The sequence below is a fragment of the Cynoglossus semilaevis genome, chromosome 3 (assembly GCF_000523025.1).
Source record: "Cynoglossus semilaevis isolate Cse_v1.0 chromosome 3, Cse_v1.0, whole genome shotgun sequence".
Lineage (NCBI taxonomy): Eukaryota > Metazoa > Chordata > Actinopteri > Pleuronectiformes > Cynoglossidae > Cynoglossus > Cynoglossus semilaevis.
Window position 1 is genome coordinate 10,386,282 of NC_024309.1, and position 23,577 is coordinate 10,409,858.

Consider the following 23,577-nt stretch of genomic DNA (forward strand, 5'->3'; position numbering starts at 1 on the left):
GATAACCACAAAAACAACAATTTTAGTGTGTCATCTTCACTGGTCACATTGGGTCATCTGTGTGAATTCTTTGTAGGTAAAAAGAGACAAAGGTTTTATCTTCCTGTCTTTTTTGTTTCGCCAGGGACCGGAAGTTTGTGGGGCTAAATGACGATGACGAAAATAGTCAACTTTTACACTGGTTTCGTTAAGTGAACGAATGAGAGAAAGGGATCAGTTTAGAAGCGGAAGTACATGGTTATTAGCTTGACCTAAACATATCCGGGAAATCGATATGTGGACCGAGTTTAGTTGTAACGTTAGCGAAAACAAGACGCAATGTGAACAATGTCCAAGAAAAGAACGCGACAAATTTGGTGCGTCATCTGCCGGCATGTCACCCCGAAAGCACTCCAAGGTAAGTTAGCGAACCCTCTAAAACTATGTCTCGGCTTGTTGGACGTCATTTTAATACTACCATGTAAGTTAGTATACTATTAATCAACGTAATACTAAATTAACAGACTGAACAATTAAATATGGATTAAGTCCAACCATTAATTCAACAGATCAAATTAATTTATCAAATCAAAAATGTAAAAAAGCACATAGTTGCAAAAGTGTCTGATGCTTGGTGTGGTCTCAAACTACACTAAGAAAAATTAGCTTGAACCTTCTTGTCTTATGCTTTCTTATTTGATGAGTTTCAGTCATCAATAAAAATATCTATGAATTTTAAACCTCAAATGACAAAGGAATTAATTGGAATTTAATAGTGGAGGCAACAGGGGGCGAGCAACTGTTGCGGTCCAGTAAAGTAAAAATCACTGGTTTAAACTAAGGCCTTTGGAATTAGCAGAATTCCATCAAGGTTTCAGGACAGAAGAGTTAGTGTAATGATAATAGGTGTGGTGAAGATGTCCTCAAAAAGTGTTTGTGCTTTTTTTTTTATCTGATGGAACTATTGTTCAGACCTTGGCTGCCATGTTTTTGGTGATCCGTGTGTCAGGCTGGTTTTTGTCTGTCTGTTTGTATATTGTGTATTGACCAGGGATTTAAGGTGGAGTTAGGGGAATATCTTCTAACAGTAGTCCTATAGGTTGACTACATAGTATTTAGACGGACCCACAGGGGAATTGACTGTCGTTTAATTTAATTTAGACAGAAGGAAATTGCTTTCACACTCAATCAGTATCAGTCTCTCTGTCACAGTGGCAGCAGGATTCTCTCTCCTGCTTTGTAAGCCCAAAACCTTGAGCATCTTGAGTGGTGTTAGACAAATCATTTACCTCCTCTTTGTCAGACCTCGCTTAGATCTTTGGCTTCATACAAACTTAATTAATTCGGTTAGCAACAGGGGAAATCTCAACTGCTGTTGTGTTTTTGTATGATTTGTGGCAAACAAAACGGTTTTGTGAAGTAATTAATCAAAGAATATTGAAGGTTTGGCAAAATGGTGAAATAAATTGGATTGGTCACCTGTGCACTCATTAAGACAGATAACGATCTATGCTTACATTCACTACTATGTGCATTTTTGGAACCATTGATTGTTTTATGTAAAATGGGGCAAGTGAACCACTGGCCCATTTTCTGGCCATGGTACAGATGTTCTAGGTCAGGTATGTTTGCCAGGGTGAAGCCAGTCAAACCACATTTACACACTAACCTCAAACACAGCACAATCCAAACAGAGCCATCTGACAAATACTGTTCTCCCCATTGTACTGGTGTTTATTTTGGTGAAGACGGGTCACCTTCGACTGGTTGGCAGTCAAGTGGGAAAACATGTTTTCTAAATTTTAATCCAAAATACTGAAACATGGATTCTATAATGATTTTGACACATTTTCACACCAAATGCCCCTCATGGTTAATACACTGTGTTTATCAGGTCTAAAGCTAAGAACAGGCACAGAGCCAGATTCAAACCCCTGACCTGTTTAGTGGAGACACAGCTCCCTGCAGACCGGATCTTTCAAATGACCCTGTGTGATGTCTGTTTTCTTCCCCTTTGTCATCAATTCTGACTCCTGTTTTGAAAGCACCAAAAGAAACACCGTATGTAAGAGTGACACAGTGGAGAATTATGTCCATCACTCATGTACTGTATCTCCCTGCACAATGGTCATCTAACAGGAGTGACTGCAATGTCCTTGTGGGAAAATGATTCACTGAAGCAATTCATTCATTTAAAAAGAATTGACAGACATTTGAAAATTAACACACAGAGTAATTGTTTTTTAAACTAATACAACAGATAAAAGGGGGAAACTTGTGCTTAGCTGCAAGCTACATCATAAAACGTAAATAAAAATAGATTTAATAGCCTAAATTGGGGCAGGTCTAAATTGGGTTAATAGCCTAAATTGGGGCAGGTCTAATTTGCAGACGGAACTCATTCCAGAGTTTAGAGGCTGTGACTGAGAAAGTATCGTCTGATCTGTGCTTTGACCTTAAACAAGGTTCATCCAAAAACATCGTCATCAGACCTCAGTGTCCTTAAAGTTCAGGAGCCGGGAAAAAGATGTGAGGCATATTTCTGTGCTGGTCAATTTGGGGATTAACAGGCAAAGATTAAAATTCAAAATCAACCCCAAAATGAATGCAGAGATTAGAGATGTGCACTCGCCTGCCTGATCAATTTGCTCACCTTAGAAGCACTTTTTAAGACCATGGTGTCGACCTGGGTTGGATTCTCTAGGTGTTTTTTCCTAAAATGGTTTTTTGTTATTTTATGGCTTTCATGTTCACTTTTGAGTTCCTTACAAGGCCTGGATTCTTTTTCTAACGTGTCCTGTCTGGCAGAGCAGGTATGAAATGCATTCAATTTGCTCTTTTTTCTCAGAAAGATTATTTGTTTGTCTTTTACTGGGTTATATTTATTGTTATATTTTCATTAGGTACTGTATGCTGGAATGAACGGGAGTAAAAGAGTGACAGGATGGAAAAGAAAATAAGGACAAAAAAACAGGTAAGAGCAGCTGCATGGATCGGTAAGCAAAAAAAATTTGAATTTCTTTAATTTTTAATTCTATCAACAGCAAGAGTAATTCATCTACCCCTGACGTCTTTTCCCTGAAGCCTATCTTTCTGCCCACAAGCAACTAAGTTTAGTCCAGTTGCTATGGATTCACATTACGTAAAGGATGAGTGACAACCAGAGTCACACATTTAGTCTCAACATTAGAGCTGAGTCGTTGCAGGTTGTCTAAATATATATAGATATATAATTTATCTTCTGCTGCTAAATCCTTTTCACTTTTGGGGTGTGGCTGGAGCTAATATCAGCAGCATATCTACAGGGAAGGCATGGTACAACCTTCACAGTTCTCTGCTCTATCACATCATAGAGACATATGTTTTATGAATATGTGTTTAGATAAATAAAAATGTTGAAATGATAAATATAAATCAGGACCTTTGTTTTGGGTTAAATAGTTTGGTGAAGATGAGCGTGTGGTTGTTTGTTTTCCTCACTAATCTACATCATCTGATTTTGTAATAAGCGAAGAGCTGCTCCAAAGCAGAAAGGCAGAACTAACAGCAACATTACACTAATCAGGATCCCAGCTCAGTAGGAGGGAGCTCATCTTCCACACAGACAGTCTGCTTTTCTATCCAGCTGGGTGCAGACGTGTTTGTCGAACCTTTATTATTCCACAGCCACGTGGCGCTAAAGTCATACACCTGGAAAAATGGGAAGGGTTACCTTAGGCAAGTGGTCTTGTTTTGTATCTCAACCAGTATCGTGCACATCACAAGCTGTGGAATTCTCTGGTGAAAAGAACTTTATATCGATCCTCGTATTGTTTGACTCTTCTAGTTCTTTAAACCCATGGTTTTTCCTCCAACTACTATAATTTGAAGTCAGTTGTCTTTGGCGAGGCTGTTTGTATCCCAGGCACAGTCAGTGTGGACTATTATTAGTCTCACAACTCCTGCAGATATAACAACATGAGTCTGTCACCATACAAAGTTTTTCTTCACATCATTTTTTATCAATCATAAATTGAGCAGGAGCAGTGAAGCCAAGTCACACTGACTTGCAGCAAGTCTGTCATTTTCCTATCAAGTAGTAAAAAAAAAATTAAACCCAAATGGAGATCAGCCTGAATTTTAAACGCCAGAGTTTGTGCGTAGCTTCTAGTTATCATGTACAGAGCAGTACAAGGAGACTGGCAGTGGTGACGGTGGTGGAGCAGCATCCCTCAGGCGTCTGAACATTTGCATATTCATGGACTTGGGTTGTGAGGAGGAGACTAGATAAGAATACCTCTGCAGTTTATTACATTTTTATTGGTGTAAAGTCCATTATCAACAACATATTGCTCATTTAAGTGCATTTTAATATTTTCAAAATGAAGTCCAGAGGGGATGTTTAACGTGAGGATATGCTTAAGGACCAACAGTTTTTTTATGAAGTTATTCCATGCGTGTGCAATATATGTGACTTAAAGTTCAGCAAGCAGATGGGCTTTTGATGTTCCTTCAAACACAGATTGACATCTGACTCTCTGCTAATGTCCTCAGTTGTGAAGGAGAGAAGAAAGAAAAGCAGGAACGATCAGATTACTCTCCACGTGCTTGTTACTTCTCTTACTTCAAATTTCACTTTCTACTGGCAGTCCATCAAAGGCTGTCGACTGTCATTTCTCTGCCATCTCATCATCCTACATGTCCTCACTTCCTTTCATCCCCCTGTGGTGTTTTTGTGATTCCTCTGCCATCCCTGCAAATCAGGGAAACCAATCCACTCTATGTTAAACTATATTTGAACTGAGCAAAACTTCAGACTCATTGTATTTACTGTGTTTGTTTGTTTTTTTTTTTTGTGTTAGGAACCATGTCCTTTTTACTATCTGTTATATTTACTCACTCTATTTAGCTAGCATTAGATTTTTGACCTCACTAATTTTTCACTCTTTTGGGAAGGCTTTCAGTTGCATCTTGCAATGCTTCACTTCATCAGCACAACTGAAGCCTTCTGGGAAGGTGATCACTGCCTAACCAGGGCTCTGCGTGCATCCATCTAGTTAGAGTCACAGCAAAAAAAACCTCTAAAGCGTCATTACAATCAGTTTCTATTGATCTTTACGATTGTCACGCTACGTCACCGTTTGACCACTGCTACTTATGAGACATGTCAACGCAATTGACAAGTCAGTGATGTCATGAAGTCAACAGGTTCTGATTGTCCCAGAGGACAAACCGGCGTTGATGTGTGAATCCATTTTTCTCACTCCATAAATTTAATATCCTGTAAAGGACTTTACTGCATAACACGCCAACAGGACCATACTGCTGTTCAATTTTATTAGTCAATAATTCCAGAATAACACTGGTCCACCTTGTTGTCCAGCTGACGCTTTATAAACAGACAATTTATTTGAAGATAAATCTATGACAGATGAGATGTATGTCAGACAATCACATCAATTCTGCATCATTAGAGTCTGGGTAATCAAATGTGATGGAGTGAAAGCACCTTATAAAGATAACCCCTTAAGATCCTACAGGAAAGAACTATGTCAAGGTTAGATCACACATCCATCACACCATTAGCAGAAGATTATTCAGAAACGCTCTGTACAGCAAATCACTCTAGGCTTAATGGTGGCTGTGTTTCTCCGACACACGGCTCTAGACTCTTGGAATGTTTACATTACATTTGTCAACCTTCCCCTCTGTATGTCTCCCTCCTCCCTACCTCACTAACAAAAGCTCAGCCATAGAATTATTCTGAATGAGCTTTTTCCCCTATTCGTTTGGCTGCTCACACCAGTGAAACTCATCAGTAAAGGTCAAACCATCACATGATATTTTCATTGTCCGCAGTCCTACTGAACCGGCCGTGGCTGACCTTTCGTATTAACTTCCTCTGACCTCTACGGCCAGTGGAGCAGTAAAGAAACACTAACGGTCTTCACCTTCAAGCTCAGCCGATCGCTGGTATCCATCGGTATTCCGTAGCTTAATTAGCTCACGGTGTTTCCAGCAGATTTGACAAATTCCCAGATACACCGAGAATCCAGCATTCACTGCAGGTAACAGCTGTTACTACAGCTCATCATAATCTGGCCTTTGGGAAATGAATCACTGTACACACGCATCATGGTCATTACACACACAATTTAAAGCTGCCACTAGTGAAAAATGATTTTCAGCCTTCTCTCCCTGGGTGTACCATTCTGCCATCGATCTGCTCAGACAACTATTGGCCAAAAAGAAGTTTCAGTCGAGGAAAACTTTTTGCTGACTCTGAAGCAAATATACAACAGCAACAAACATTTGTAGTTTTTGTGTGTGCGTGTCGGCGGGTCCAGTGGGTCACAGGTATTTTGAGCTGAATTTCAAATTATATATATTTTTTTTTTTCTGATGATGTTAAAGTAAAAATACAATTATTTATGTATTATATTTCTGGGTCATTTCAGGGACTGAACCAGTTTATTTATTTTTAAATATAAATTTATTGTAAAAACAGGCTAGAGATGAAACCAGGAACTGTGATGTAACATTCATTATTACAAAGATGCCATGTTTGCCTCCAGAGCTGGTCTATATCTCTTGGTTTGAGTTTTGGAATCTGGATTATTTAAGCTTTGTGACCTTATCCTGCTGGGTTTTAATTGATTGAACTGTGGCCACCGGGGGATACATGTAGTAACTAACAATGCATAGAGCAGCTGTTACAGATAATCAGTACTCCTGTGGTTCAAAGAAAATGTCTCCAACATCACTGCAGCACCACTTCCAAACTGAGTGGATGATCAAATCAGTATGGATGCATATTTTTTAGATTCTTGTGTAAATTCATCAGAAAAGACTATTTCTAGTATCCAATTTCAGTGCACCAGTCTGAAGTGAGCCTCAATTTTTATTTTCCAACACTGACTGAAGTGTCTCGCTAAAACCTGAAATTCTACAAACCTTGGCTGCAAGCAGTGGTTATGAGTTATTATTGTCTTCAAATTGCCCGGCGTTTACACTGCTCTCTGCTTAGATGAGTGGTCTTGGTCTGTGCAGATCTCTGACGGCTTTTTGTTGGCAGATGATGAGGAGGATAGAATATGGACAGACGATTACATTTTCTATTTAGTAGATGCCTATTACAACAGTCATGCTAACATATGTTGAATTACAATCTTTCTGTTGCTTTCTCTTTTCAGTTTTCACATGACATGCCCTTAATTTGAAACCTCCCACTGGAGCCAACAGTGTAAGGACTATTTATGCAGCCTTAATGAATGATGTGTGAATCCAGCTTCCTGTATATTTCAGCAAGGCCTTTAAAACCACAATGAGCCATTATAACGTGCACGGGCAGGCACTGATGAAATATTCAGTCAGGTCGTAGAATGGCGGGAGAAGGTCCCACCTGATTTACAACATTGTCGGCTGATGATTTATGTGTATAAATGAATCCTGAAAGACGTCAGGGAGCTAATAAGGCGTTTGGCCTCCTGTTTAGTGAGCAATCATTTATAAGGGGCAGTGTGGTTAGCTACACAGCAGCTCCTCTCAGGGTGGTCAGAGGTTACCATGGGGACAGAGCAGAAGGTCAGGAGCTTAAGTGGTTAGAAGTGAACTGGAGCCATGTTTGGAATATGAGACCCAAAGGTTCAGATGTACGAGGGAGCTCAACAATCAGACAGTGCCAGATTTGATATTTTTCGCTTTTGTTTTTATTGTATTTTATTTTTGGAGTATTGTTCATTTTTTTTGGTATTAATAAGGAAAGTGAAGTACTTGTCACAAAACGAAATGTGACGTCTGCATTTTAACTATCACCAAAGTGTTCAGAGCACCTCGGTGGTAACTTGGCAGCTGGTGGACTCAAACCTGAAGCCTGTCTGTTTCCTTAAACATCGAGCTGATATATATATGTATATGCACCACAAATAGAAGGACACTTGAAGGTGTCATGATGATTTTTGAATCTGTATGTATTTAAGAGAAATCCGGTCACAGCTGTGGTAACTGTAACAGCTCGTCCAATCTGTCTGACTACCATGGTAATAAAAACTGGCACTTTCTCATCCAAGTGAAAGACTGTGGCTGCTCGGCACTGGCAAAACAAGGCCCGGCTGATATATATTTCTAGATAAATATAACAACAGCTGCAGCCTGATTGTCTTTCCTCAATGACAGTACCTGCTGAAGCTCACAGCACTGGCTTCATGAAACTGTTTTGTTCTCAGAGGGAGCAGCTCAGATTATTCTTTCTTATGTCGTACCAGCGTGACAGCAGATAACAATCTAACTGTTGCTGTTTTTGTGAAGTGCAACAATAACGCTGGTCTCGGCTCAGACTGCACCTTCTCCAGCAGAGAGCGGGGGAGACGGCTAAGAAACTTGCAGTGATCCAACATGAATTTTACCTTCCAACTGGATAATTGGTTGAAATGAGCAATGGGGGCCGTCAACCAACTGACATTTGGAGCTGTTTTGCATGGAAATAGTGCCCAGTGTCACTCACAGAGCAACAGTGGAACAGCATGAACACAGCATCAACTCAGCGTTAATGCTTAAGGACTGTTATTAAAGGTCTGGTGTTCAACCTTTAATGTTGCATTTAAAAAAAATTGTTATTAAAGGTCTGGTGTTCAACCTTCAATGTTGCATTTAAAAAAATTTCTGTTGTAAACTCTTTGGAGGTTTATTTAGAAGAGAGTAAGTGCTGTGTAACTAAACCACTAGAATTAGTCGGCCACAGGTTGGAGGTACTTTGACGTTAGTTTGTCTATACCGACTAACATAGACTTTTGGAGATAAAATGAGATCCCATTTCAACTCAAAACTGTTTTTCTTGGTGAGTCAGACATTCGTTTTGGAAAGTTCTTTTTGGCAAGAGAACAAAACTGAAGAAGCATCTTCAAATAATTATCTTAAATATTTTCTGCTTAACTCTTTGGAAAAGAGCAGGGTGCTGTTATTCAGCCTTTCCATAGGACAGTGAAGGCATCGCTGCTTTACCTGTTCCCTGTTCACTCTGCTGGATCTATTTTCCACTGTAAAAGATTTTATGAAGAGTGTCAATATGAATCACATTTGTTCTCAACCACAGAAAAAATCATAAAATGCACAAGTTTTAGCCGTGGCAGATAGAGGTTCTAAAAAGTCCTCATCAATTTTAACTTAAATGTAGATCACAGTCAGGGCCTCTGGACATATTGTTAAAAAATTCAGTGGAGGTTTGGGTGAACCCTCTTAGTGTAGCTTTGGGCTCCAGGCTACTGCCTGTAGGAAAATCACTGCTTAAAATACAAAGAGCTATGAAAAAGTTGCTATTGTTTAAATGAACTTGTGTCTGTGTTTGACTGTTAATCTGTGATAATCTTGAATTCACCTCTAAACCCACAGAACATATTTTTTTCTCATTAACTCTTATTTGGATCCACAGTAAAAGTTTAAGGCTTCTTCCTCATCCAATATTTTTGCACCAAATTTTAAAGATATTGGTTTAGTATTTTTTTTTTGTATAATCATGAGACACAAAGATGAGAAAAACTAAAGAAACAGAACATCTGAGATAATTGACACCTACTGTGACTCTGAAGTAAACTCAAAACACCTTTGTCTTGGTTCACGCCAGCTGCTCACACCGCGCTATTTCCAGACAATGAAAGACTGTCTCCAGACTGCTGTTCTGTGAACAAGTTTTGACAGACTGCCTTGTGTTCTCTGCACCACAGCCGACAAGGAAAAACCATTTATTTTTTATTTTACTCTGAAGTTGTGGATATTTAAAAAAAAAAAAAAAAAAAAAAGCGAGGCTATTAAATTTACATTTGCTAGCTGGCTGCTAATACCAGCACAGCTGAATGTTAGTATTTTGTTGAATCAGTGTGTGAATGATCTCTGCACACAACACAGTAAGACAGGAGTTTTATGGCTGCTGCAGTGTGTACGAGCTGCCAGTCTCAGTCCGATCAATCACATTCAGCCCTGAGAACTTTGGACGAGCCACATCTGGCAGAGTATTGTACATTAAAATGCTCTCTCAAATCTACGGCCTCAGCTCTGGCCTGGACTCAGCACAGCAAACTAAATGACTAGCCACAATGTGGAGGAGAAAGAACAACAGTCCTCAGTGTAAACACTGACATTTTCAGTGTTTTTGTACAAATTTGTCAAACTTTAAATGTGATATGTAATCTTAGGTTGATACACTTGCAGGATAAATTGTTCTTTCTACATACAAGTCAATTAATAAAACCTCAATAAAACTGTCTCCCAATTAGCCACCAAACCAGTCTTGGTATCTCATCATTATTTCAATCACTTGTACGTTCCATTTAATGGTAGACTTGAAGGTCACAGCCTGGATGACTGTGTCACCATGAATAATATGCTGTTGCCCGGCGCTCTACTCTTATTAGCAGCTACTGTATTTCACCCAACAGTCTTCAGCAACTTCATCAAAAGAGCCCAGTTTTTGCAATAGCAAGATGTAGATTGTGTTTTCCAGACACTGCATAGATTTTCAACACCTCCACTGAAACAGCTTCTGAATAAATCATCGATGGCAGAGAGGGCGCTGGGCCTTTACCGGCAGTTTTAACCTCTCTGCTTTTACATTCCAAGCTGTTGGTGGACTTTAAACCTTTCTACACCAATGTCGGACTAGGAGGGTGGCAGCAGACAAATATTAATGTAGTCTGTAGACGTCAGTGCTTATTGTAGCTACTTACACAATCATTTTATATCTGTATTCCTTCAAGATTAATACACACTTTTCATCTGGCCACAGTAACGTTAGCTCCTCCCTCCACTTATACTGTATGGAGATAGTGTAACCCAGAAGGGATCCTACAGAAATCCTCATTGCTGTTCCTTAAAACTGTCAGTCTCCTCTCTCCCACTCTGCCCTCTTGTCCCCTACAGATATCTGCATGGTCTGGTAGTCAATTATATCCCCTCACCTTCAGAGAGCTTACCTCCATCAGGGTGCAGGAGGCAGCAGAGACCCGTATCTTTATCTGATCTTTATCCTCTGCTCTGCAGCTGGAATGGAGGAGCTGTCAGCTCCAGCCTTCATTTAACTCGCTTGTGTAACCCACCAGAGACAACAGCCACCACAGCTGCATGCTGGGAGTGATGGTGACTGGATTTATGCAAAATTGTTATATCATTGTGCTGCTCAGAAAACATTAAAAATGGAATAAAAAACACAGACAAGATCAAGTCATAAGTAACACATCACTAGGTGAGAACGGCAGTGTGTTCATTTTCAGGGCTGCTGCTGTATGTGTTTTTCTTGTGTTTTGCAAATGCTCTGGACATTCTTGGTTGGTAATGTTTACCAGTGGAAGATGGATTCAGTAGGTGGCAGTAAAGCGACTAAAATAAGCTTCAGAGGGAAAAAAAGAGGATTCAATGAAGTTTGGAAGAAGAGTAAAGGACTATAAATATCTAGGTTTAAAATGTTTATCACATTATTTATGACGGCTTAAAAGATATTCCTTCTAGTTGTTTTTCATTATGGCGTTCATATGAGTACTATGTATGTAGCTCCACATTTTGTTCAAAACCATGGACAGCAACTATCTGAACTACAGTTAATGCATCATGTCCTGTAACCTGTCTGTTCAACTGTCAGTAACTGTTAGATACGTCCTGCATCTTTAGTCCCAGGGCCTCGCACCTTTACGATTTGATTTGATTTATAAGAAGAAGAAAAAAAATCTTGCCCATTTAAAAAACTGATGATTTAAACTGTTTATAGCACCACCTACAGACTCTGGGGCTCTGTGTGTGTACATCCCAACTAACTCAAAGTTCTACCATAGGCCACTTGTTATTCAAACTGTGGGCCAAGTGAGGCAACGTTGGCTGAGTCACCTGAAATTGCTGTATGTTTATTTCATATGATAAATGGTAATGTAAAACGCATCAATACAATGTAAAATAGATACAAAGAACTCTCCTTGGAAAAACGTTTTAAAATGTTGTTGTCTGAATAAAAAGCAGTTCCTATTTTGGTATTGTTCCAGCAGTAATAAGGTGTCACTGTGAACTCAGCCCCCTCCCCTTATGGTTGGTAAAGCAGTGTCGATGCCATTAGTCATTAGTCATTTGCTGACCTGCTATCAGGCCAGGGTAAGACGCACATGGGGAATCAGTCATAGTCAATTATACGCCACTGTCCATCCATATGCTTCTTTATGCAAATTCTCCTTGACCTCTTATCCAGCCACTTTCTCTCTTCAGACTCCTGACCATATCTGTTCAGATCAATAAACAAATTCAGACAGCACTGAATAACTGATGTGAAGGCAGGCGACAGATCATCACACCCCCTGGCCCCCCGCCCGTCCCCAGTTTTTCTCCAACATTTTTTAAACTGTCGAATAAGAAACATGAATTTGGCAAAATATGTTGTGACTCCGTCTCAAGGTCTCTGCAGTACACCCCTTCACTGAAGGCACTGTGGAAAACAGGATAGTGTTCTGATTGTCCCGGACAAGTCAGTCCACTGATCCTCAGGGTGGGAGAGTAAGATCAATCACATCCCATTCTTTTATTTATCCGTTCTATTCCTTGCTCTCCGTCTGTTCATCTCTTGGACGACGTATCCTTCTCTTGAGAAGCTCCACTTTGTCATTGGCCAGGGCCTCTCTGAGGGCACTGAAGAAGCCTTGGTAGTGAACCACGTTGTGGATCATAAGCAAGACTCCAGCCAGCAGCTCATTGGTCACAAGCAGGTGATGCAGGTACGCCCTCTGGTGGTTTGTGCAGCAGTAGCAGCCACACCCCTCCACCAGGGGCCTGAAGTCATCCCGGTACCTGGATGTAAATTCACCATTGTGTTAAATTAAAAAAAAACTGAACAAAATGACAGACTTCTGAGACACGGCTGCTACTAAAACAAAATTCCAAACAAACCTTTTATCTTTGAGATTAATCTCAAAGGGCGTTACAGATGCTTGATCCTCAGGATTAGTATCTCCATTCTGTGGCACATCTCCTGCTGGGTCCCTCTGGTTGTCATTCAGCTCCAGCACTACAGCAACACACGGTCACATCTCATTAATCACAGCACAAACACAGACTAATCATGTCATAATCTCTTCCACTTTCTCCATACACCAAGTGGACACACTGTCTGCTCAGGAGAAAAAAAATAAATCAAATGCCAGCACATACCGTAGCCAGAACACGGGCCTGACCTATATTCTCTGTCAATAACATAATTACTTATGTTCTGACTATCAAATCCTGTCCTACACACACGGTTGCGTCCTAGAAGATGTCTTGGCTTTATATAGTGAAACTGTTTGTAGTGAAAGCAGTGATTAAACGCGCAGCTTAAAAAGGCAACAATAGCACAAGATGGGGTTGAAATGGAACAGTGGGTGATACATGTGCAGTGTGTACAAACAAAGGGTAAAATGGGAAATTCTGATAGAGTGGTTGCTGATAAGCACCGGAATAAAAGGGGTAATTGAAGCTCAAGCAGAGCTGGACTGGAATTCTAAAGAACATGCCAATACTTAAATGTTAACTGCTTCTCAACATGCTTCCAAACCAGCAGATCCCTAACAGATTGTGTGATATTAAGATGTGTTGTTTGTGAAGACTAATCAAGTCCCAACAATGTCTCATCATTTGATTTCCTTGCTGCTTTATTTCCTTTGTTGCAGTCTCACTTGCTGTCATAAGTTTGGACACGGTCTTAGCCACTACTTGTTTATTAACACAACAAACTTGGAGGAGCTATTTTACTGCAGTCGTCAGTTTGTATCACTTCTGATATCATGTCCCCTGAATCACTTATGCTTTCATCACTGCAGATGAATGATGTCTTGTCACAGGCTGAGTTGTCTCAGCAATGTCTGCTCTTTTTTATTATTATTTATATAGTGCATAATTTACTAACTGATACATGACAAATCCAAGAGGTGTAAAAGTACAGTATCTTTGGGTGTACAATTTCAAATATATATTTAATATTGACAACTGTATTTTCCAGACTATAAGTCGCTCTGCAGTAAGTCACATTAGTGCCCTCTAGCAGCAGTCAGTGTGAAATTAGTGAAATTATATATTTTAATATATAAGTTGCAAACCCAGGCAAAGGATAAAAAATAGGGTAATTAGTTTGGGGGCTTTTAGTTAGTAAAGTTGGTTTGCGTTGATGCTTTTATTTTCACTGGAGACTCAACTGAGCCTGTGTCTAGATTTTGAAATGAAAAGATGTTTTAAAACAAAAAAAAGGAAAAGATAGAGGGTACTAGAGAAGGGTGAGAACTAAGAAAATAAGGAAAGTAGACATTACCATAAGGCCTGTTCTGTCAAAAAGGACATGAACTAGGAAGTGTGGGTGTTGAGCCCCCTCCCTGCCCCCACCGACCGGCTCCAAATGGGGCGTTGTAATTGGCTGAGAGGGTAATAAATAATTTCCCTTTAGGTCTGACTGCATCGCAGATCTCACCTCCACTGAACTCCATTAAGCTCCCGGTGCAGAATCGATTAGTGCTGTCTGACACTTGATGCTGTCGGATGGCGAACTCCACTCTGTCTGTCAGAGCAGTTAAACACAACTTTTTAATGAACCACAAAAGTCTGCAGCCGGGGGAGTCGATGTATTTCCTGCAGCTCTTGTCATAACATTCGTTGGCTTTCCACTTGGGACAGAAATCTGAACGACAGGCTGGGGCTTAATTGTTACCTTAAAAGGAGCCTCTGTGTGACAAATCATTGATTTAATTTCTGCAGCTGAATATCTCCCCTTCCAATTATTTCAAGTGACCTGGGGCTAAATAATACACAGCAGCCACTACACACAAACAAACAAACCACGTTTTTACTAGCCAGTGGTTCTGTTTTGATGCTAAATGAAAGCCTCCTCTGTTGTGTGACAGGGCCACACTGCACAAAGACACAAATGTCCGCTCGTTTCTGGAATATAATTTTAAATCCTGCTCTTTTAGCAGTCAGCCTCAGCCTCTGTACTCACCTAGATTATAAGCAGAGGAAATATGATTCACTTTCAGAGGACCACTTTTTTACACTGCTCTTAACACTCTTTAATTTTATCCTAATTCCAATTAGGGAAACTCCTCCGATGTAACTATATGTGCAGCCACTGTCAAATTACCACTGTTCTAATTACCAGCTTCCTACTGTTAAAATACCCTACCAGGGTTTCTACTGAACACACACAACAGTGCAGGCACTAATTATTAGAAAAATAATTAAATAATACAATAAACAGTTTAATTTGACCACAATGTTATTAAAAGGTGCTTTTTGACTCTGTGAGTTTCAGGGTCTTTTTTTTTTCATTAAATGCTGTGATCTGGTCTGCCTTTCAACTATGAATAAAACACAGCTTGTTTCACAGCTTGTTTAGATTCAGAGGGATGGCAAAAGCAGTGGCCCTCTCTGGATCCTCACCTGCTTTATCTAAGTACTTTTTGTATGTTTTGCTCCACTTGAGGTATTTTATATAATCACATCAGCCACTTCATTAGTACAGTTTGTCAGTATAAGGAAATAAACCTTTGCTGCCTTCAGAATGAGCCTAGAACATCGTAGTAAACCACCAGAGTTTGAGAAGTACTCGTTCTCTGGAGGCACCAACAACTGTTCTGCACCGCTGTGTTGCTCAGTTTAATCTTTGGTGGTTGTGCCCATGTGTAACGTTGACTTCGTCTAATGTGCTTGAATCCACAATCAGCTGAGATGGTTTGCAACAAGCGTTTGTCAAATGTCTTTTTTGTTCAATCAAATGGTCGCTACATATAAAAACAGCTGGGATTATCTAGCTGTTAATCTGACTTGTGTGGCCACAGTGGAAGATGCTGTGTGGTGTTTACTTGTTTGTTCACCTAAATGTTTACACACAGTTTGTTTATGTGCTGTTTACTACTGCATCCTTCCATTCTATTCAACTTATATTGTACTGCGTCTAATGCACAACTCTGTTGCTCTATTGTTATTTATTATGTGCATTCTCGAACAGTTTAGTTGTGTGATTCAAATAATAGTTCCATTCTATTCTGTTCTCTCAGTTTGACCATCATTGTCATGTGCATGTGTAGGAGAAATGGTTGAGAATGATGTTCACCACACACTCTAACCAGACAACCAAGCAGTACTATTTAAAACTTCTACCTGTATAAATATATTTTGCCTCAGAGCAAATAACTTTTTAGTATCATTTCAGACCTTTTACAAACAAATCCTTGGAGCCAAACTGAGTTCTTGACACTTCAACCTTGCACTCATTTAACATGCCTTCCCTTGATCGTCTTTTACTCTACTACAAACAATTCTACAATGATATCTCTGGGAAAAAACACTTAAATTCCTATATTACGTGTGCCATGTGACTTTGCTGCGGGCAAATACGTATGTTTCAGAAAAAGGAATAGCAGTTGGGTTTTTTCCCTGCCTTTCATCTGCAGAATTATATGCCATCCCACTGTTAAAAAAGTCATATTTTGGCTTGGGGCGAGGTTTCATTACCTGAAAGGTCATTTGGTTTGACATCAAAAATTATTTAAGTCTTTTAACCAAGGGGTTAATTTGTCACAAGCTTTTATAAAGGTTACTGTCTGAACAGGATGGCTGTTTTTCCAGAGCATGTGTTTCTCTGCAGAGCATAAATTATATAGTCATTCATAATAGGAGAGCTGGGTTTATGTAACTTTAAGAGGAGCATTACAACAGAAGTGAAACAGGATAGAGCTCCACGTCTGTGTTATAAATATTTAAAGTATGTAGATGAAGATAGTCAATGGGAAAAATAGATACACAGAGAATGACCAAACACACACACACTATATATATATATTTAAACATATATATATATAGTTTCTAATGATAATTTTGATCCAACATCCATTTTTCTAATTTATATGAAAAAGAAAACTTAGAAAACTTTCTCTTTCATTGATGTCTGAGATTAATAGAATTTCTCCTTTCTGTTTTCTAAATTTTATTTTTCTGTTTTTCAGTGTTATTGGTCCTAACTAAGCGTTTGATGGTTGAACTGGAAGACCCACAAGAACGTCAAAGATAAGGTTCTTACATTTTTATCCAAATCGTTAGTTTTCTATCTTCTTTTAGCCCTTTTTTTTTCATTTACCTCATCTATTTGTTGTTGTTGTATTTGTTGGTGCAAAATATTTTATGTGTATCCAGCCACATTGTTGTTACATAGACTAATATATTGTGTCTAATCATTTTTTTTTCTGTGACTTAGCCCTTTAGTGCTTTGTTAATAAACAAATTGTTCCTATATTAGGATTTTGTAAGTGATAAATGTAAGTATAAAATATGACGGAATCTGTAAATACAAAACTTGTCTAGCCTAGTTATACACCACACCTGCAGGGGGCGCTCTACCTGCGCGCTCCGGGTTAGACGAGATGTCAAAGTCGAAGCACAGAGCACTGCCTCTCTCCGTCACTTGAAACGGGAAGAAACCCTCAAACAGGTCGACGCCGGCCTCCACGCAGTCCAGCACCTCGTCAGGTCGTCCGACTCCCTGCAGCAGCCTGAGACAAACACAAACACGGCATTAACTAACTTCAAACCTCATTAACATTGATACGTTAACAAAATAAACGGCACCACTTTTTTTATCTCCTCTATTAAGGAGTCATGAGGAGGTTTGTGCTTTCCCTGGTCCAGGGGATTTGAGTTCAACTGCCTTCATCATAGTCCTTGCCTGCAGGCCACAAGGTCAAGCTCAATTTGGCTTTGGATAATGGCTCCACTCTTTTCTCCTGCAGCGGTTTGTCCTAACAACATGAATAACCAGCACGGCTGGAGTCCCGCTGTTTTCTTTTTTAATAGGAGTTAGTTTATTACTAAAAAGTCCATTGTTACTTTCCTTTGCTTGAAAGATAAGGATGTCTTGAGTCATTTTGAATTGTGTTTAACATAACTTATTTTTTTCAAATTTGTCTTTTTTACCTCTTGTTAAAGCTGTGCAGAGTAGTCAAAAGAACAAAGAGCTAAGTGACACAGCATCCTTTGTGGTTCAGCTGAAGTAAAGGCTGCTAACAAACAGCGGGCGATTGAAAAAAAACAGCAGAGCTGCTTTGTTTTCACTTGTAATCAGTCAAGCAGAATAATTAATTGATGAAGAAAGAGTCACCGGCTGCGCTCACTCACTGACTCCCCCAGAAACACTGTTTTTACAAAGCCATGCTCACAATCAATGCTTTTGTGACCAACGGTGGAAGAAGACACCCTGACATCACTGTATAGATTTTTTTTAACCTCTTTTGCAAAATACGTGGCTGTGCATAATAGGCTGACATACTACAGTGGGGACACCAAGCAGGAAAAAAAAGTTTTTTTTTTATTTTTATGTTTTTTACATATTGGCATTTGATATGTATGTTTTTTAAGCTTCTGTTGTACATGTTTGAGAGGGATTAAAATGCACGCTTATATTAACCAATGAAAGAAAATGTTTGATAAAGAACAGCCTGTTTGTACGCTCACTAATTACTCCTACAGAGTACTAAGGCACCTATTTCTCTTTCACACAACGTAAGTGTGTAAGATAGCTGGATGAAAAACAAATCAACGCAAACTTTACTGTAGTTTAAACTCAGCTTCCTTCCCAATTTACCTTAAAGAACCCAATAAATACATCGTTATGAACTCACTTTATAGTAACTGTTCGTCAGTCTTTATGAAGGATAAACAAAGCAGCTCTTCAAACATTGTCTGCTTAATTAGATTAATTAAATTTCAGTCAGTCTCAGAGCCATTATTTCCCTTGTGCATTCAGAGTGGTTTCCTCCTGACACACACACTCACACACATACACGCAATGAACAAGGACTGAAATAAGAAAAAAAAATCTGGTGTTTTTTTTACTTGCCCTGTGAACTTTTCTCTAAGGCCTCATTAGAAATGGCCTAAATGTAAATGGGTGCAGACCAGAAATTCTTCTTAGAAGAAGTAATGTGGGAAAAGCCTTTGTTTAGTTCAACAAAAGTGTTTGCTAAAAATGTGTCAAACTGATCTCATATGGGGAATTTATTTTACTTTTTAAGGGTGGAGAAAACAATCTTAGCAAATGTATCGCCTACAGCAAATAAATTCACTCAATTTGATATTTTGTTTCATCTCCGTCTTAGTGCATGTTTGTGTTTTTGTCCTCAGTGTTCTGTAAAGCTTTTGTTTTTGTATCACAGGGATCACAAATGGAATTTTTGATTGATCCAGTGGTTGAGGACAGCTGTAAAAGACAAAGACTCTTTTCAATTCTCAGTAGCGGTGGTGGAGGCTCTGTCAAAGTCAACCAGCTGTGTTAGGGACACAAGCTGGAATAGTCAATACAGTTTAAGAAACAATTTCATGGCAGTTTATCTTTCAGCCCAATATTTTTAAATAGGGTTTAAATACAAGTGTAGCAAACAAATACGTATTTTTAAGGTCACATGAACAAAGACAACAAAAATAAACAAAAAAAAAAAACAATTCAAGAGATTCTTTTTAAAAATGCCAAATAGCAACATAAATGTTCATACTGTCTTTTTATAGCAGGAGAATATTTATTGATTATAAGTAGAGGAAGTAGGAGAATTTCTATGCATGTCTGAAGGGTTTACAGTGTAATAATTGTCATTTTGTCTTGTTTTCACTGGAAAACAAAACCTCTTGTCCATGACAACATTTGTAAACTGCTGTACCTCTTGTATGTTAATGGACTGTACTAACCTGGGTTTGTCTTCTGGCAGCACTCTAGACACAGCAGCAATCAGCTGGGTCCTCAGAGACTGATCCATGGAGTCTGACTGGAAGCCGTCCAGACAGAATCCTGCCACGGGCCTCTTGGCTGTCTCCCTGGCCGAACGCTCCCTCTCTTCCAGGATGTCTCCTCCCTGCACCACGCCAAACACCTCGGCTCCCTCCAGTTCCTGTCAATGACAGGCAGGTCAGTGATTAAACACAGAGAGAAGGAGATTCTGTTAGATAGCAGGGACGACTGGGAGCAAAGACTGAGGCACAGAAGATTGCTGCTGAAGTCTAACACAGATGTTTAACAGATTACAGTTCCATTTACCAACCAAACACAGTGACTGACAAGGTTGGCAAGGACAGAGTCAGACATGGCTTTATTCCTGGCACATTTGCATTTCAGTAACAAGTGCTGTTGACTGAATTCAGAGGCCAAACTCAGGCAAAACACTGAGAGGAAAACAGAATATGTAACGTCCTTACAGTTCTAACCTTTCATGATTCAATTTTTTTTTTTATATACATACCATAGAGTATACTGTATTGAAAAATGTCAAACTGAGAAAAAGTAGTTGCTTTCAGGACTTCCTGATTCATGGCCCACAAAAACATTTGCTTGAAGGTCACAAAAACACACATTTTATCTCTTATCTATATTTAAAAAATATTCCATTGTTGAGTTCTTTCTATTAAATGCTATATGGGTGTTTCTTTTGTTGATAAAGTATTATATCGTGATCCCTGCATTATATTTTTAAAATTAGAAGTTAATTAAAATTCAAAGACCTCTAATTATGAAAAAAGACCTGAAGCAATGGTAAAGAAGGGTCTGTGCTATGGAGTTTCATTAAAATTCTTGTCTTGTTAAATCACGACATATTACTTTTTCTATTAAGTTTTTCAGATTCTTACAATACTGGCAGCTCTTACTTTTCTGAGAACCTGACTTGGACTTAAATGGAACTTGTGGTCTGTGGTTCTCGCTCTGACTTAAATCACTGAGGACCAAGCATAGACTGTTATCACACTTTTATTTGACGACTTAGGCTCAGATTCAAACATTGATACAAGAATACGGAACATTGATCTGATGTTCAGTGTAGGGAGTGTACCTGAGACTTCTGGTGTAGCAGTAGACACTCGTCCAAATGTGCCAGAGTCCGGTCCACAGACTTTCGAACCCTTTTGCGAGAAGTGTTGTTCTGCCAGGTCTCTCCGTCTGCCATAGTCTGGTACCAGTCTGGCTGCACTGTCTTCTGAAGAGCCATGAACTTATCAACGGTTAGCTCGATCCGCCCACTGCTGCCCCACACTGACACAGTCTGACAACAACAGAGACGAGACATTTTCACATGAAAACATTTGTTGTTGTTAACTGCTCTTTTTCCCAACTATTTAAGAGTTTGCTGCAGGTGACACTTTCTAAATCGGTTTTGAAATTGTTGTCCTTTTGCCTGTAAGAATAATGATTCAAGTACTTTTCCATATCAGATATTTGCATTTTTATTAGCATGTGCTTTTTGGTAGTTTACAATCAGCAAAAGAAAAACACAGAAATCCGATCTCACCTTGTTGGTGTTGAAACCTGTAGGACAGGGGGCTGCAGGGTCGTAAAGTGAACAATACAATACTGTGTCATGCAGACCTGCAAAATACAAAACACTCCAAAAAGTTAAAAAACAAAAAGTATACAATCTGAAGGGGAAAAAAATCTCGTCAGCAAAGAAAGTGCAAAGAGCAGGGTGATGGCACGAGATGTTCCCTTACTACATAATAATGTACCATTACTGGACAGAAAAGAGAGGTGTGATCAAAAGGTAAGACAACATCAGCCTTAAAAGCAGTTATTATTTAAAATTGAGCAATCCCCACTCTTTCTTTTTGAGACTTCAGAGAAAGCCTGTAATATTCCCTTGACAGCCAACAACAAGTGATTACATTTCTAATTAAACTTTTGTTTGCCTCAGGTGTGGTAAAGCTTAGTGCCACCACAAGTGATGTACAACAAAGCCAAATGAGGCCACTCATCCAGAGCATTCATGTAAATGCGACTCAGAAGAGGATGAGTCTTTTAGTTTTGAGTGTACACACCTAATCAGCTTTTCAGCGTTGAACTGAGAGCAATGCATATTTAACAGCGTTGCAATTTGTTCCACTTTCTTCACTTTTTACCCATCAAAGCAAAATGTTCAAACCGTGCCTTGTGCATGCACAACATTTTTGAGGTTCCCTTTTAAAATGGTTATTAATTATGAATGGCTGAAGCTGAAGGTTAAATGACACAATGGGGCTGAAGAATATAAAGCCCAATGTTTTTACTGCTTCACAGCCTACTGATATTTGCCTTCAAAAGGACAAAGACATGTTCAAATTAAATTTCACCTGAGGTTTTGAAAAAGTGAAGGATTAATGTGTTTTAATTGATCACCAAATGAAATCCCTACAAAGCACAGTGTAAGCCTGAACAAAGAACATTCCAGCTCTAATGGTTTGCAGCAGAAACCCATCGATCAATACATTAGGACAAATCTCAAAAATCCTTCTACAGCTCTTTTCTTTGACAGCCTCGGAACTGCCATGGTAATACGATGCTCTCAAACAACCTTAAGAAATTGAATTAATGCTACAGTTTCCCACAATGCAAATTTGTTGACAGGCCTAATTTAAATATGGTGTGTGTGTGCGTGTTTCCAAACTCTTGCTGCAGATTAGTTCTGGAATTTGTCCAAACTACACAAAAACAAGCAAATATATTCAGAAGTTTCAGAAATAATTATTTCTTTTTTTAAACTTTACCCTAGTCCTATGGAGTTTACATGTCAAGGGGCAGTGCAATATAAATAACAATTCTGTTATAGAACAGGTAAAATTCAGTTTAAAGGTGTATTTAGAAAAGTTGTCATTATTTCTAGGTATGCTTCAGTGACAATATGTATAAAAAATAAGATTGAACTTCAGTACCTGCAAACTTTGTGAATCCTTGCTTAAAATCCTCCAACACCTCTTGCTGCTCTGCTCTAAATGAGAGAAGCAAAGGAAATGCAAATTAGACTTCTCAAGAACTTGAGTTTTTGTGTGTATGTGTGTGATCTGTGAAAAGTTAAAATTATTAAAGTTACATATGTAAGCTTTTCTTTTCATATTGTATGTTTAGAACCAATATATATATTATATATTATATGTTATATATATATTTGGCAAACGTGTATGCCAAATCTAACACAAAATTCCTGAATAGTCTTCCTTTAATGTCTGGTTTAAAACTCAGTTTAGGGTTAAAGCTGTTACTAGCCAGACTGGCCCAGTAAATGGACTTTAATTATGCAAAAACTATTGCAAACGCGAATGCGTATAACCGTGTACTTACATATGATTCAGGGTGACCTGAGTGACAGAGGGGATGTTTCTCAGTGTTTGCAGTGTGTCCTGTGTAAGATGCGGGACTGTGCCCAAGTGCGTGTAGAGCAGGCAGCCAGGGATTTCCAGTGAGTGCTGTGACGTTCTACCCAGTCCTGTCAGGACACCCAGCCGACTTCTTCCCTGAACTACACGGGACAATTCCAATTTCATTCTGTTGCTTGCCATACCAGACAATACACCGAAAAAATCCTCTGTCTTGTAAAACTGGAGCAACAGCGCTAACGCCGGTTACAACTAGAGGCTCTGAAATACCACGTGAAATAGCCACGCTGCTAACTAGCCTTCCGCTTAAACCGTATGACTTAATTACAATTAAGAAGTTAGTTATTTAAAAATTGACACTGACAACAACTTCGTCGTAAGAACGGCATTCATTTATAGCCAATGTAAATGTAAATAAAGATATATTCCATTGAAGTGACGTCAATTGCAAAAAGAAAAACACAAGTCGCTGAGACG

The 23,577-nt window shown here is 39.1% G+C and overlaps 1 protein-coding gene and 1 long non-coding RNA gene across 3 annotated transcripts; one reads left to right on the plus strand and one right to left on the minus strand.

Annotated features, from left to right (window-relative positions):
* The first annotated feature begins 130 nt into the window (after positions 1-130).
* Positions 131-19,774, plus strand: LOC107988384 (uncharacterized). Its single transcript, XR_001759902.2, has 4 exons — positions 131-397; positions 2,883-2,953; positions 16,950-17,015; positions 19,698-19,774. It is a non-coding gene; the product is annotated as an uncharacterized LOC107988384 (long non-coding RNA).
* qtrt2 (queuine tRNA-ribosyltransferase accessory subunit 2) lies at positions 11,830-23,563 on the minus strand. 2 transcript variants are annotated; one of them, XM_008307961.3, is made up of 8 exons: positions 23,066-23,563; positions 22,660-22,715; positions 21,267-21,343; positions 20,811-21,020; positions 19,678-19,877; positions 17,341-17,492; positions 12,871-12,988; positions 11,830-12,771 (listed from the first exon to the last, which is right to left on the minus strand). In XM_008307961.3, the coding sequence occupies exons 1-8, from the start codon at positions 23,281-23,283 to the stop codon at positions 12,519-12,521; spliced, it is 1,284 nt and encodes a 427-aa protein (XP_008306183.1). In that variant the 5' UTR covers positions 23,284-23,563; the 3' UTR covers positions 11,830-12,518. The 2 variants fall into 2 exon arrangements, with proteins under 2 accessions (XP_008306183.1, XP_008306182.1); XM_008307960.3 differs by having other exon boundaries at positions 17,323-17,492.
* Positions 23,564-23,577: the final 14 nt, after the last annotated feature.

Excerpts from the sequence above, each read along its gene's own strand:
- qtrt2 (XM_008307960.3), bottom strand. The coding sequence starts at position 23,283 with ATGGCAAGCAACAGAATGAAATTGGAATTGTCCCGTGTAGTTCAGGGA. Across the intron at positions 19,878-20,810 it reads TGCTACACCAGAAGTCTCAG|GAACTGGAGGGAGCCGAGGT; the intron begins GTACACTCCCTA and ends TGTCATTGACAG. Across the intron at positions 12,772-12,870 it reads ATTAATCTCAAAGATAAAAG|GTACCGGGATGACTTCAGGC; the intron begins GTTTGTTTGGAA and ends ATTTACATCCAG.